We start from the raw sequence: 16,083 nt of genomic DNA on the forward strand, positions 1-16,083 counted from the left end.
CACAGACGTACAAACAAGTATAAAAATATAGCTATTATTGACACATAAACATTTGGACTTTACATCAATGAAATAAAACGTATGCAATATCGTACAATCATACAAATCACTTCGTCTGCTTTCTGTCCAAAATGTGTGACACCTCGGTTTATGAACCCCTTGGCTTACGAACTTTTCGGTTTACGAACGTTAAATTTATGAAAATTTTACCTTGGCATACGAACTATTTTTCGGGATACACACGGTGCTGCCACAATGAGTGATGTGTCATTCGCGAACGAGCCCGTACTCCAAAAAAGAGAATGGCAGCCGGCTTGTTTTGGTCCTCTATTCCCTGCCCCCAGTCGTCGGTTAAAGCCACGTTATTGATCAAAAATGCAGCAGTGGGGGGGGGGGTTACAGCAGTGACGTGCGGTGAGGTTCATGGCTGGTGAGGCACTGACGTAATCAATGACGTCACCGCTCGTCTGTACTTAGTATTTGAACGGTAAATGTGAAAATTCAGCTATTTTGAAAAAAATCCTAAAACGGTGAAGTTAAATGGACAAGAACTTTAAAGTACAAATCACTAAATACATTTAACTGTTTAATTTATTTTTTCATTTGATATTTCCATGACAGCTTTCCATGATGACAGGTGAGGCACTGCCTCACCTGCCTCCACTGACTGCACGTCACTGGTTTACAGACAGAGAGAGAGTGAAGCCATTCTCCAAAAAAGAAAAAGGCTGACAACATTTTTTTGTCCTCTATTCAACCCCCATCACCAGTCTTCAGTGAAAGCCACGTGATTGGTCAAGAACACAGCAGTGAGGGGAGGTGGTTTAAACATTAAAGAGACAGGCAGACGACAGAGAGAGTGACAAAATGGATAGAAAACAGTGAAATTTGGGCTCGTTTCAACTTTGATAGTTCAAAGGCAGAGTGTAGACTACAAGGTTAAAATTCCCATCAATCACGCTCCACAAATAACACGCACTAGCCATTTGTTCAATTTGAAATGAAAAGACAAGCAAGGGAACCAGCTAAACAGAAAATAATTGATGAGGAACAAGGTAAAATTATCACAGAGAAAGCACCTACAAGGGATCATTCCTCAAGATGGTGAAAGAAGGCTACGTTCCTCATCAAGTGTTTAATGCTGATGAAACCGCACACTCCATTCCATCAAGCCATCCACCATCACAAAGGTAAATAAAAGGACTTTATTATACAGTACAGTTTACTTCTTTAATTATAATACCATAGCACATTTATTATACATAAAATAAAGTATATTTTTGTGTAGTTTTAAGGCTTAGAAAGTAGAAAAGTAGAAAATTGTGTTTTATGGGGACATGGGAACGGATTATTCTCATTTTAATGGTTTCCCATGAGAAATTAATTTTTGAGATACACACTTTTCGCCTTACACACTGTCTGGGAACCAATTAAGTTCGTAAGCCAAGGTATATCACTGTTCCATAAAAAACGGTTACACAGTTATATTACCAAATGCCTTTCCAATCTTGTGTTCTGTATTACTCTTGTTTTGGTTTTCTTAAAAGTGAACTATTCCAGCATAATAACAATACAATACAATACAATACAATACAATACAATACAATACAATACATGTTGATTTATATAGCACTTTAACAACAGCCGAAGTTGTAATAAAGCGCCTAACATGGACAGCTATCATATACAGGACATAAAGCAGTCACAAAGATAGTAGAAAGCACCAGAGAGGAAAACCAAGATCAAGTCTGAATCATGCTGAGTCGAATGCCAAAGAGCACAAGTGAGTTTTGAGACGGGTTTTAAATGTGGGCAGCGAGGGGGGCTTGCTGAATGTGGCACATCGAAGTGAGCTGTATGCTTTGTTCTTATCATTGACTGTATGGACCTGTGAAACCATAATAAACTGTAAATTGCACACAAAAAAAGAGATTGCAAGTGAGCCTTGAAATGACCATCATCACTGTGAAAATGTGATTAGCAAATTAAAAGGTCCAATTATATGAAGGAATTCCTTCCTTTATATAATTAGATCAAGTAGGCCTCATCAGCCAACGCAGGCGTCTCTGTTACAGATTTTGTATTCCGACGCCAGTCGACTTTAAAAGCTTTAAATAACCACTTGAGAGTGGAAAATAGGTCACATCCCAAAATTCTTGCTCTAGCGGAAAAGGAAACAAGTTATTATTATTATTATTATTATTATTATTATTATTATTATTATTATTATTAGTAGTAGTAGTATTAATCATAATTATATATATATATGAATAATAATAATAATAGTCCGGTTCGGTTAGTCCACATCATTTATTCGGTGTGGAAAAATAAATGCTTATTATTATTATTATTATTATTATTATTATTATTATTATTATATAATGATAATAATAATATTGTTATTGTTATTGTTTTTATTATTATTATTATTATTATTATTATTATTATTATTATTATTGTTATTATTATTATTATTATTTCTCGGCCGTGTGCCAAGCCAGTGCCCCGTCAACAAGTGACCTGTTTGGCAAAATGGCCGCGCAAGTCGAACGCCGAGCTCGTGTTTGCAGCTCACAACGGATAATAGAGATCATTAGTGTGAGGGTCCGATGCCGATGATGCTTTGTCCGAGGATGCTGGCTCTCGCTGGCCCTCAGCAATTACAAGTTTCCTGCCGCCAATGAAGAGTAAGTGCAGGCGAGCGGGCAGCCATCGATCGTCTGTCCGCTTGGGGCCCGCTTGCAGGGCCCACTGGCTGCAGAATGACGGCGCACGTTGAGCTCATCCTCCGCTGGAAAACATGGAGTGCTCCCTTTGTCTCGCTAAGCCAACTTCTATCGCGCCACATTGTAGTTCCGGTTACCTCTCGGACTGTTACGAATTTGGGGAAGACGTTAGAATGTTTAATCCCCTCAACATATTACATTCAGAGAGTATAACAAATTCATGAATAACCCATTTTCAAAATTGAACTTAAAAAAAAGACTCTTATTGTGGTTTTCATACGACAAATTGGAATTTTGGTTCGGAATTTAGCTAGCATTATGGCACTTCATTTGTTTTTGTACACCAAATAAATATTGCGATGGGCCAGATTTTGCCCCCAGGCCCTGACTTGGACACCTGTGCTGTAAAGAAACAGGCTCCATGGTCATCAGTGAAGCTATTTATCACCATTTGTGTTGTGATATGACTCCACTGGGGGGAAATTGGGTCTCGGTTTCGCTAACTCTCGTTGATCGTAAACCAGGAGTGACAAACTCAGTTTTTGCAGCGGGCTACATTGTAGTTCTGGTTACTTCTCGGGGGCCGTTGTGAATTTGGGGAAGCCATTAGAATATTTAATCCCAGTGACGTGTAGTCAGGGGAGGGAGGTGAGGCCGTGTCTCACCTGTCATCATGGAAATATTAAATGAAAAAATAAATTAAACAGTTATTTATTTAGTGATTTGTACTTTAAAGTTCTTTTCCATTTAACGTCACCATTTTTTTTTTTTTTTTTTTTTAAATCGCTGAATTTTCACATTTACCGTTCAAATATTAAGTAGAAACGAGCGGTGAGGCAGCAGCCGGAGCGCACCATGGATTGCGCAATGACTATGCTAACTGTGCTGGCTTGCTCTGCAGTGAGACTGCATTGCTGTCCCTCTTCATATCGCTTTTAACGTGTTCAAACACTTTTACTATATGAACTATATTTCTACAGTTTAGCTGGTGTATATAATGTACAGTCACAGTACATATCAGAGATATCAGAGCTAGCTTGCAAGCTTCGCTAGCCAGTTGGCAAGATAGAAGAACAAATGAACAGGCAACGGTAGCTAGCTAGCTTGATAGATAGCTTGGTATCCATGCCCACTAATTCCAAAAGCCCATCTTGCTGTAAAGTGGAACCTCATGGTGAGAAACAATGACTTTCTTACTGTCACTTTACACAGAAACCATTGATTCCTATTTTATGTTGTTTTTTTGGGGGGGGAAGAAAGGCTTTGAATACTGAATCGAGGAGGCAAGAGGAGAAGAATGCTAATTGGACAGAAGGTGGTCCCACGAGAAGAAAAGGGCAGGGAAAAGAGGATGCTTGTTTCCATGGAAGAAGGAAAGTGTGACTCGCTTCTCACTCGACTGATTACAGATGGAGAAGGACTCAGTGGAGTTTCTCACGCAGGTTCTTGCCACCTCAGTCTTGGGTGTGCCTGATGCGCTCTTCCTTCCATTACGGCGCACGGTCCACAGACACGCACATGCACATGCACATGCACATGCACACCCACACACACACACACTCACACACACCCACACACACACACAGACACACACACACACAGACACACACACTGATGGATTATTTCTGCTTATATTTGGGCTAATATAAGTCTCTGTGTAATGGTCTTTTGCCTTTCTCCATAATATGTCTTGAAAATAATAATGATGTGTGTTCCGTCATATCTATTTTAGCCTCTATAACATTCTCATATGCGGAGTGAACCAAGTGCATTCTTGGAGCCACCTGTTAGCCTTGATGCACTGCTTACTGGAGACTTTGTGGAGATAGACAGATAAAAGCTAAGAATTGTTTTGGGAGAATGGCGATTCGAAGTCGCACCTCAGACTCGATACCGCCCTTCTGATGAAATAAATAAGTTGTGTGTCCGTGGTTTGGACACACTCGTGATCAAGCAGCCATTGTCTGTCAATCAGGCTTGTCCGGAATATTCTGCAAACAAACTCTTCAAAGGGTTTATCAACTCCAGACTTCATTTGGATAACAACATCCTCATCATCCGATATTAATGAATACGCGTGCCACTCTCCTCCACCATGCACAAGCACAAGCACATACACACATCCACACACGCACATGCACACACACGCGCAAACCCGCACACACAAACACGCACACACACACACACACACACAGGCACTCCCCCCTCCCTTCACACACACACACACACGCACACATGCACGCACGCACAGCGAATACCAATCCCTCCTGGGCTCCCACCTTTATTTAACTCTTGACTTCTCTCTCGCAGGTGGCGCAACGCGGCTGCTTCGGAACAAACATGAGAAGCTTCTGGCCCTTTAACACCGGTCGTGTACTTCATGTAAAGTAATACCAAGGATGTGGCTGCTGTCGAGGAAGTCTGTTCATTAAAGTGTTCGTTGCAATACATGCAAATCTACCTCAGTGCCCCACACAACCATCTGGCACGGAACCTCTATTAATTCTCATGTAGTATGCACAGGAACATCACAAGAGGGAATTTTTACCTCAATTACCACTGCTGTTAAGAGATGCTCTACAACCAAGGGTGACAAAGTGCTCACCATTCGACGACCGGGCCGCCCTTCTATACCCCTGAAAAACAACAACAACAACAAAGAAAGAATGGAAGAATAGCCCAAAAGTTGTTTGGATGGCGTTCTGAAGAATCCTCCGAGGTCTGGTGAGTCACTCAGTCTGTCACTGGACTCCGTCGTGGCCGCACTCCATCACCGGCAGTTCAGTGACATCTGACTGACAGGAGCCGGGGGAGGCAGAGTGACAGACCCCAAACACTTTGGTCAGTCTCATGTGAATGTGTGTGTGTGTGTGTGTGTGTGTGTGTGTGTGTGTGTGTGTGTGTGTGTGTGTGTGTGTGTGTGTGTGTGTGTGCGTGTGCGTGTGTGTGTGTGCGTGTGCGTGTGCACACATTGCAGGCTGCAGAGCGATCCAATTCAAAAGCAAACTGCAAATCTTGGTGATTGTTTCGAATTCCTCCATTTTCATTTATTGGATCAAGACACTTGCAGGATGAAGCCTGGCCATCATCTCAAATCGGTGCTTCAGAAGTCCATTAGCGCTTTGGCGACCAAATAAGAATCAATCTCACTGGGCCCGCGCAGTAAAGTGTGAGTCCATGACTGGACATCTCAACCTAATCACAAAGCTATTATCTAGGAAAGTCAAATGACATCCGCTGGAGAAAAAAAACGAAAAGCGCTCTTCACAAAAATAGGAGGGGAGAAAAAAACGAGGATCCACAACCCTGCAGGTAAACCAAAGTCATTGTTTGGGGGGGGGGGTCGCATTTCAACTTTGCCCACTTGAAAATAATCACATCCTGCGTTGATGGGAAGTCACATCATGTGCACGCGCACGCTAATGTACACACAAATCCAATGGCAAGGCCTTCAGTAGTGCTACAGCTGCGCCTGTGACTCATAAATAGTGTGGTGTGATTGACTTCAAATCCACTAGAAGGAGTTAGCCAGGAAATAACTTTCCCGCACCTGTGAGAAGGACTTAGTGTGGCCAACTCCAAATCAGATTGGTTCAAGCAACAGTTTTATTGACACTAATTTGATGCGAGAGGGCCCGCAGGACTGATTGTGAAGGGGTAGATTTCTGACCCTGGTAACAAATCATGGCTGAAATGGGATTGGTTAAAGGACAACCGACGCCTCTGGAAAGGTTGTGTCCATAATTTGTAAAATCACTTCAAATGACTTCTACTGAGCATATTTTGCAAAGATTCCATGGCATATAGCTATACTTTACGTTTTAAGACTCGCGCTGAATATTCAGCAAGTCTTGTTTTCGAGTTGATGACGATGCCTGACGTGATGTCACGTCTGGAACACCCCAGACCGAGAAAGAGACACACAATGCATTTTGGGTACTTTGTTTGGTCTGAAAACTTCATGTTTATCCGTGTTGATGGCGAAATTAGAAGGAAAAAACAAATAACGCGATCGTGAATCATTGTGTGTGGCACCAAGACTACTATTTGATACTAGTTGACACAAATTCCCAGCAGACAAATCAGCCCATTTCCAATGGAGCTCAGGTGCCATCTTGTGCATTTTCTGGGCGCTACATTGGAGTCCAGTCGCCTCAAAATAAGACGGAAGGACTTCTTTAATCGATTGCAAACATTTATGCTTTCCTATTCAGAACTATTTGAATCATATTCATAACTGGATGAGTAACAAGAAAGCATTGTCTTCTAATCTGAAGCCATTGTTTTGATTCTAGAGCAAGGAAGACGTCCTGGCATGATGTCACGAACAGGGGGGGGGGGGCTTCTGAAACTTGCCATTTCCGGGGTCATTTTGAAGTAGTTTTCGTCACGGTTTGCGAGGTGGTGATGGCGGGTGCGAATCCCAAAAAGCAGGCAGGAGGTTGTTTGACAAATTGTATTAAAATAAAGGTCAGCAGGAACAAAATGTAAAACATCAAAATCATCTGAACGGAAAAAATACAAAGTATCAAAAGAAAACCAAGTGTAAAAGTCTGCCAAGGTTAAACAAACACATGACCAGCATGCAGCAAACAAGCAGCAAACAATGAACCTACATCGGATGGTCGTGCCGGGGGTCCTTTTAAGTGTCAGTGATTAAACGACCAGCACCTGCGAGGCAGCAGGCGGGGCCGACAGCGCCCCCCGTTGGTCGCCAACCAGATCATGACAGTACCCCCCCTTCAAGGGGCTGCTTCCAGAAGTCCCAACTATCTCCCAAAAGGTCCACTCGCCAGGGAACGATCGGTGGAGAGGGCAACCACTGCCTCTCCAGCATACGACGGGCGGCGGCCTGATGGGAACGGGACTCGGCCTGGGGTGGATGAAGACGCAGCACGGATCGTCGTGGGCGTGAGTGCGATCCCTCTCGCACGTTCACGCGACGGCGCATGGCTCAACGTGGACGTCGAACTTCCAGGCGCAGAATGGCACCCCGTACGGCCGTATGGGACCAGGTCTCGGCCGGACGCCGACGTGGGCGTGAACTGCCCAGCACCGAGGGAACGAGACCAGTCGAGAGCCGCTCCGGGATCCAGCGGTGAGTGGGGTCTCGGACTGACGTTGACGCGGACGTTGCACGGCTCGTCGTGGATGAGACTCAATTCGTCATGCACGACGACAGCGTGGCTGGACGTGGGCGTGCACAGCCAGTCACCCAGTGTCACCCTGGACGGCCACGTGGAAGAAGGTCTCGGCCGGGCGTTTACGTGGACGTTACGGCTCGTCGAGTGACGCAATTCAAACTCGACGAGGCCTGCGCTAACGTGAACGTAGCATTGCCAGGCACAGGGTGGAAATGAAACGGGTCCGATGTACCTGCGGGATCCGATGGTTGGTCGGTTCATTCTGTCACGGTTTGCGAGGTGGTGATGGCGGGTGCGGATCCCAAAAAGCAGGCAGGAGGGAGCAGAAGGTAGTTTGACAAATTGTATTAAAATAAAGGTCAGCAGGAACAAAATGTAAAACATCAAAATCATCTGAACGGAAAAAATACAAAGTATCAAAAGAAAACCAAGTGTAAAACTCCGCCAAGGTTAAACAAACACATGCACAGCATGCAGCAAACAAGCAGCAAACAATGAACCGACAACGGACGGTCGTGCCGGGTGTCCTTTTAAGTGTCAGTGATTAAACGACCAATCTGATCGGGACGACCAGCACCTGTGCAGGTGCAGGCGGGGCTGACAGCGCCCCCCGTTGGTCGCCAACCAGATCATGACAGTTTTGGGACACTTTAACTCATTTTTATTGGTGTTTTGCATTTGACAAAAAAAACATCTGCCTGCGTGTTTTGGGTATTTTCGATGATATAAAACCTTTTTCTGATGTCAGTTAGGAAACAAAAAAATGGTGTTGGTTCTCCTTTAAATGCCTGAATACCAAAACACACATCTGGAAGCAGCACAATCAGGGGAAAGCGATGAAAGGAAGCTGAAAGACAATTTGAAATTAGTTCATAAGAATTTATAGACAAAATATCATTCACATCAGTCGGTGATTGTGACATTTTTAGGCCAGCAGAGAACGGCTTGCAGGCCCCGACAGTCCACCACGACACAAATCCCACACACTGTTGGATCAAATAGCTGCCGTTGTACTGTATAATCTTATGAGACACTCAACAACTCCAAAAACAAAAACAAAAAAAACAACAATTTGGGTTCGGTGCAACTTTTTTTGGGCTGCTCCTTCTGTTGTTCCTCATAAGCGCTAACCCAACACAGCACCGTCCATGATAACGACATGTGGCTCGTGATTGAATGAAACAAAAAAACATTTCCATCCAATGATGGCGCCTCGCTTGGCTCGTTGTTGAGTGGCATCTCCATTCTCTGTTGTGGAAGTCGACGGGAGACAAGTGGACCAAATTCCAAAAGCTGTCTCCCCGTGACCTTTTGAAGATTCACCCAGCGTTGCAGAGGCGCTTTGTATCTTGATCGGCACTTGTGGGAAATTCAATTGGTAGGACCGATGAGGCCGTCCATCAGGGCTGCTCTTTACCGTAAAGGACCACTTCGTCATCCCGGGAGACTTAAGATTGATCGGATGTTAGCGTGATACAAATTCAGACGGAATGTCGGCCAGAGGCAACCTTGTTAGCCAAGACAAAGCTGTACAACAATGGTCTCCGGTAAAGGAGGCGCTTGTTTGGATCCGGCCTAACTCGATGGGTCCAATGTTATTAGTGCCGAGCCAGGTGGAGCCGTGCGCCATTGTTGCACGACCTCAACTCTCACGGTGGGCTGCAGCCACTGCTTGTTCATCTCCAGGGAAAAGGTGACTTGTGGGTACCACCACCTGCTGCAGGGGTGGAGTGGTGGGGGTCCATTGTGGTCCCACTGACAGTCCGGGCCACTGCCTGTCATAAACTTCGCTAAATAACGCGCTCGCTACACACGAAATAGCAGGCTGCACTTCCGGTACGAAAAATGGCATCAGCACCGCAAAAGGTATATAGGACACCACAGGTGTCAAGGTGATAGAGTATAAACAGAATACAAGTTTTCATGTTTAAAAGTTTCATCTTGCGGTGTCACAATCTGGTTTGTGACCAACGGGTGGCGCTGTCAGCCCCGCCTGCACCTGCACAAGTGTTGGTCGTTCCAATCAGTGACAGTTAAAAGGACTCCCGGCATGACCATTTGTTGTCAGTCATGTATGTGTTTGCTTCACTCTGTCAGTTTTATTTCATCTTGGCAGATTTTTACTCACGGTTTTCTCTGATATGTTGTACTTTTCTGTTCTGATGATTTTGATGTTTTAGATTTTGTTCCTGCTGACTTTATTTCATACAATTTGTCAATTACACCCGACTGCTCCCCCCTGCCGGCTTTTTTGGGGATCCACCACCATCACCACCTTGCACACCGTAACGTGGAATGCTCGGTTGGCCAAACACGTGTGACCACAAGGCCAGTCTACAATGGAGCACAGAGAATCTGGGGACAATTTGATGTGAACAGACCGGGCCTGTCATCCTTGACTAAGAGACCTAACCCAGGACGGAAGGGAGTATTTGGTACACTCCTGCACAAGAAGATATCATTATCCCGGTTACAAATCTATCAGTTCATGGAAAGACCACTTGTTAAAATGTCTCCGAGCTAGCTCGCGACCTAGCTAGCTCGCGATCGAGCTAGCTAGCAACCATGCTAGCTAGCTAGCGACCAGATAGCTAGCTAGCAACTGGGCTAGCTAGCAAGCAACCGAGCTAACTAGCTAGCTCTCTTTCTATTCGGATAGCTGGCTAATCACTTACATCTCAAAGTCAAGGCCTCGTCTGACACATCATTTTATTCGGCCCGCAAAAGCAAATCAAACTTGTGAAATTCCATGATGCTTTGTCCCATCTATTTTTTACTTCAAATTTGAAAAGTAGTTATTCATTCATTTCTTGTGCTTTCTAGATATGATATGTGAATAGGATTAAACATTCTAATGACTTCCCCAAATTCAGAACACCCCTTGACAGGAAACTGTACCTACAATGTGGCCCACGGCAAAAAAAAATGACTCACACCATTGCAGTACACACAAGTGGACAAAAGCAGGGGATGGGGAGGGGGGGGTTACTACCTTGTCAAGTAAACGTGTCCCCGGTTGTTCCGTTGACAGCACTTTGTTGGATTGGATTTGCCTTTATTAGTCTCACAGTGGAGAAATTTACATTTCACAGCAGCAAAGTGATGAAAGGAATGAAAGTAGAAAAACAAAATACATGAGCTGCTGGAAAGGCAGCCACTCTCGCGGCGCCGTCTTGAAGTAAAAAAAAACCTAAATAATTACATCTCAGTATTGTCTTGCAGTCAAAGTGTCCCCCAGGCAGACTAGATTGAATTGAAAATGCTTCGTATGTATGACCTACAGCAGGCTGCTCAAGGTCAGGCCACCAAGCGTTTGTCATTGTTCAGTGTACAAATATTTAGTTCACAAACGGCATTTTTAGGCTCCCCCCAAAAAAGAATTGCTACTAATAAAAAATTTTCCACATGAAGTATGTCAAAACGCTTTCTTACTCCTCAATTCCCCCCAGGGCATCTCAAGGCCCAGAAGCCAATAGGACAAGTGAAATTGTGTCAAGTCAAAGCGTTTTGTTTTTTTCTCTGGATTTTAAGGTTTCTTTCACCCTCCCTCTTATTGCAATCATGTACCGTATTTTTTTCCCCTGCGTTTGACATTTTTCTGTGTGAATATGGAACGTGCGCCTGGTGTGGTCGAGCTCGTCAAGCCTGTCAAGCGACGTGATCAGAGAATGGTAATCAGATGTGATTCCCGCGCATAGATCGCTGTCATAAATGACTCGTCCCACTTGCAGGAGACGCAATCAAGCTTTGGCTCGGCCCCCTGATGGCCACCCTCTTCAGACTAAAAAAAAAAAAACAACATACTCAAAAGTTGTGTTAGTGCATCTCTCTTTATCGCTTGAAAGCTGGCAGAGCACGAAGCGACGAACAAAGTAGAAAAGTGAACTACAAGTTTGGATTGGATTTGCTTTTGATCTAAAAAAAGATGACAAATAAGTATGGAAGGATATTCCTTGATGTAAGTTTGACCTATCAGGAAAAAAACTGTGAGACAATGCACAGAGTGTCAAGCAGAGCTAAAGTGATACAATGAAGTATAATAAGAATTGTGCAGTTGGTGCAGAAAATCCATGAAGCATTTTAAAGTGACTGGTCGCTGTATTTGTAGTACAACAAGTGTGCAATGATGCAGATGGCCTTGAGCGCTTTTCTGTCGCTGGAGATTACACAGGCCAGTAACAGTGGTTCAAGTGAGTATAGAGCTGGAACTACAACGGCTGTAAGGGGATGGTGCTCCACAGGGTTGCAAAGAGCCACGATAGAGTTACGTTTGGGTTTTGAGCGTTAATGGCCAAGGGGAAGAAGCAGTTTGGATGTCTGCTGGTTTGCTGCGGATGGATCAGTAGCGCCTGGCTGAGGGGAGTGACTGGAAAAGGTGGTGGGCAGGGTGCAGAGGGTCCAGTACAATTTTCCGTGCCCTTGTCTTGGCCTCGCACGCACACACACACACACACACACACACAAGAGATTTAATGATTACAACTTATCATTGTTTGTTTGATACACACACAGTATACAGTGATACCTTGGCTTATGAACTTAATTGGTTCCCAGAAAGTGTGTCTAAGGCGAAAAGTGTGTATTCCAAACATTAATTTCCCATAGGAAACCATTAAAATGAGAATAATCTGTTCCAAGGTCCCCATAAAACAATTTTCTACTTTCAAATTTTCTAAGCCTTAAAACTACACAAAATATACCTTATTTTATGTATAATAAATGGGCTGTGGTATTGTAATTAAAGAAATAAACTGTACTGAATAATAAAGTTGTTTTATTTACTTTTGTGATGGTCGTTGATGGCTTGATGGAATGGAGTGACCGGTTTCATCAGCATTAAACACTTGATGAGGAGCGTAGCCTTCTTCCACCATCTTGAGGAATTATTCCTTTTAAGCTTTGGCAGCTTTATCGTTAGAACTGGCTGCCTCACCATGACCAATGACACTATGAATCCCTGTACGACGCTTAAAGTTCTTGAACCATCCGTGGCTAGCCTTGAAATCATCAATGGATGACGAACGTCCAGGTTGCCTCTTGACGATATCCGAGTGAAGTTGCCATGCTTTCTCCGCAATATATTTACCTAGTTCCTCATCAATTGTGTTCTGTTTTGCTGGGTTGATAGCTTGTTGCATAAAGTGTCTCATGGAGCTCTGGGTTGTACATCTTGGAAGTTGTGATATTGCAACAGCAACAGATGCAGGCAGACACACTAGAAACTGCATTAATTGCTGATTTCCTTGCTTGTCTTTTCTCTTCAAATTGTACAGATGGCTTGCGTGGGTTATTTGTGGAGCCTTATTAATGGGATATTTTAACTTTGCAGTCTTTGAACTATCAATAAAGTTGAAACGAGTCCAAATTTCAATGTGTTTTCTATCCATTTTCTCACTCTGTCTCTGTCGTCTGCCTATCTATTTCATGTGCAGCTCTGTGTTTCCGTAACCCCCCTCCCACCCACTGCTGCGTGTGTCCTATGCGTGTGTCTCCTCCCTCCTCTACCATGGATCTTGACCAATCACGTGCGGCTTTAACTGAAGACTGGGGGTGGGGAATAGAGGACAAAAAAAGTCGGCTGCCATTGCCTTGTGAGGAGAACGAGCTCGTTCGCGAACGACACATCACTCATTGTGGCGCTCCGTGTGTTTCCCGAAAAATAGTTTGTATGCTAAGATTATATTCTCGCGAATTTAACGTTTGTAAAGCGTTCGTAAGCCGAGGTATCACTGTATCTGGTCGTCCACAATTTCCAGTAATGACAGTTTGTATGATTTTTTTTGTTTGGGGTAGGAGGGTATACCATTCTCTGTCCAATCATACATGAAGATCCATTTCTAAGTCGTATGACTGGTTCGTCCAATATTTTGCATGGCCACCGTAACCTCTTGATCTTAACAACAATCCATTGATCAGTGTTGTTGTTGTTGATGTCATTTTTTGGGGGGAGCACCAATTGGGGGACATGGTGTTATCATCACGTAACGACACCCTGGCGATATGGTTTAAATTAGCCCGGCGGTGAGTCACCAGACTTGCCTGAGCCGCTCCAGTCGCCCCAAAAATGGACTCGCTTGTGGAGTTTTACTCTTGAAGTGCGACGATAAGTGCAAACGTGCCTCAGGGAGCGGCGGCGGGGCCTTCAGAAAATCTATCTGGGGTGCTACATTAGATTATTTTTTCTTTCAGCTGATCAGTAGCCTCCTGATCACAACAGAAAGAAACAACTGATGACGCCTCAGGTTGACTGGTCGAGTTTGCCATGGCGTCAACGCTCCCTTCGAGACGCTAGCGCACGACTCGATGACATCGGTGGGAGGGAGCTGGGGGACAGTGGGGGGCAACCAACCAAGGCAGAAGACTAAAGAAGACCAGCCTGAGGGTGACGTCGACAGAGAGCATCTCGCTATAAAAGACGAGACGCGCTCTTGCGTGCCCGTCACGGCTCAGCCAGCAGCACCGTCCTTCCCAGATCGCCGCCGGCCACTTTGAGAGGACGGAGGTGAGCTTCAGGTGAGCTTCCTCTCCCCAAAAGACGGTGAAATTTCTCCCAATCCACAGCGGAAGGAGCTTTTCTTGGAAGTTTGTGCTCTTCGTAGGCTTTGAAGTGAGACGCTATGAGGTGGACGCATCTCCTCTTCCTGGCTTCCATCCTGGTCTGCAACTTGATGACGGCGCAGAGCGTCTCTTCCGAGGAGGAGCCGGACCCGAGGACCACCAAAGACCTCCTCCTGCGCAGAGCCGAGAGCCTCTTGCTGCGTTCCATCCTGAGAAAGATACAAGACGACCAAAGCGGTGAGCCAGCACAATCAAGGAAGGTGCAAAATAACATATTTTCCGGTGTATAATGCACACCCCCAAAAAAATATTGAAATGATGACCCTGTGCCTTATACGCCAGTGCACCTTACTGTATATGTGAAGTCATATTGACCCACAACAGGTCTCGTAACTACTGTCAGTGACTCAATTCCCCCCACCCCAGAAGTATTGCATATACCAAGCCACTACTGTACCGTCTTATAATGTGGCGTGCCTTATATTTTGAAATATTTATATATTTGCAAAACTTTTTTATATTTATACATTTGGGAAAATTTGATATATTTATATATTACATTTATAAAACTTTTCCATATTTATATATGTTTTGGAAATATATATTCATATATATGGGAAAGTTTTATATATTTATCTATTGTATTTGGAAAACATTTATATATTTACCTATTATATTTGGAAAACTTGTATATATTTATAGATTGTATTTGGAAAACTTGAATATATATTTCTATATTTTATTCACAGAACTTTTTTCATTCATTGAAGGTGCGCCTTACTGTCAGTAAGGCGCACCTAATACTGTATATGGAACAAGTTTGAAGAGATACCGTTCATCTGGGTGGGCCTTATATTCCCGTGTGCCTTATGCACCGGAAAATACGGTAATTCAGGTGGATGGTCGTGATAATTTTGATTACAATTTCCGTGGAAATTGTTTTCCTTTGTTTTTCGTTCTGCGCATTTGAACCTATGCCCAGTTGCGAAACAGCAAACAACGCGCAACCACACATAAGTCGACCATCGGCTTTTGGCAGCCTAAGTGTCCCATTTGCCTCTTCCAGGAGAACTCCCCCCTCAGGGGGCCGCCTGGGTGGCAAAGCGCCAGCACCCCGGCAAGAGGCGCGCCGAGGACGCCGCCGCCGATGAAGAGTATTGGTCCGTCGAAAAGAGGCAGCACCCGGGAAAGCGCGCCACCGCAGGGCCCCCTTACGGTAGACTTGCGCAAGGCCAACTTTCCAAGCGCCAGCACCCCGGCAAGCGCTACGTGGCGGCCGCGCGCGGCAGCCGGCAGCATCCCGGCAACCGGCAGCCGGAGACTGAGGAGGAGGAGGACGAAGAGGAGGAGGACGAGGACAATTGGCGCCTCCCGGAACTGCGCAAGCGCCAGCACCCGGGCAAGCGCTTTTGGGATCGTCCCACGATCGGCCCTTGCGACGATCTTTGGGACCCTGCGCGATGCGCCAAAAACGACCTGCTGCTCCGTTTTTTAGACGACATCAGCGACGCGAAGCATGGCGAGGAGAAGAGACAGCACCCGGGCAAAAGGTTTGCCCAGGAGGAACAGTAGAATCTTTCTTCCCCTTTGCATATTGTCAACTAAATTAAATCATGATTAAAAGGAACTACAAAAGAAAAAAAATCCACACTTCA

At 44.7% G+C, this 16,083-nt stretch overlaps 1 protein-coding gene across 2 annotated transcripts; it reads left to right on the forward strand.

Moving 5' to 3' along the window:
- Window positions 1-11,794: 11,794 nt before the first annotated feature.
- trh (thyrotropin-releasing hormone) lies at window positions 11,795-16,083 on the forward strand. Of its 2 annotated transcripts, none has more exons than XM_089000327.1 (3): window positions 11,795-14,383; window positions 14,454-14,665; window positions 15,495-16,083. In XM_089000327.1, exons 2-3 carry the CDS (start codon window positions 14,488-14,490, stop codon window positions 15,998-16,000), a joined length of 684 nt encoding a protein of 227 aa, XP_088856453.1. In that variant the 5' UTR covers window positions 11,795-14,383; window positions 14,454-14,487; the 3' UTR covers window positions 16,001-16,083. The 2 variants fall into 2 exon arrangements, with proteins under 2 accessions (XP_088856453.1, XP_088856366.1); XM_089000240.1 differs by having other exon boundaries at window positions 11,796-14,383; window positions 14,470-14,665.

This window comes from Hippocampus bargibanti, linkage group LG01 (assembly GCF_051943395.1).
Source record: "Hippocampus bargibanti isolate YZ-2025 linkage group LG01, ASM5194339v1, whole genome shotgun sequence".
NCBI lineage: Eukaryota > Metazoa > Chordata > Actinopteri > Syngnathiformes > Syngnathidae > Hippocampus > Hippocampus bargibanti.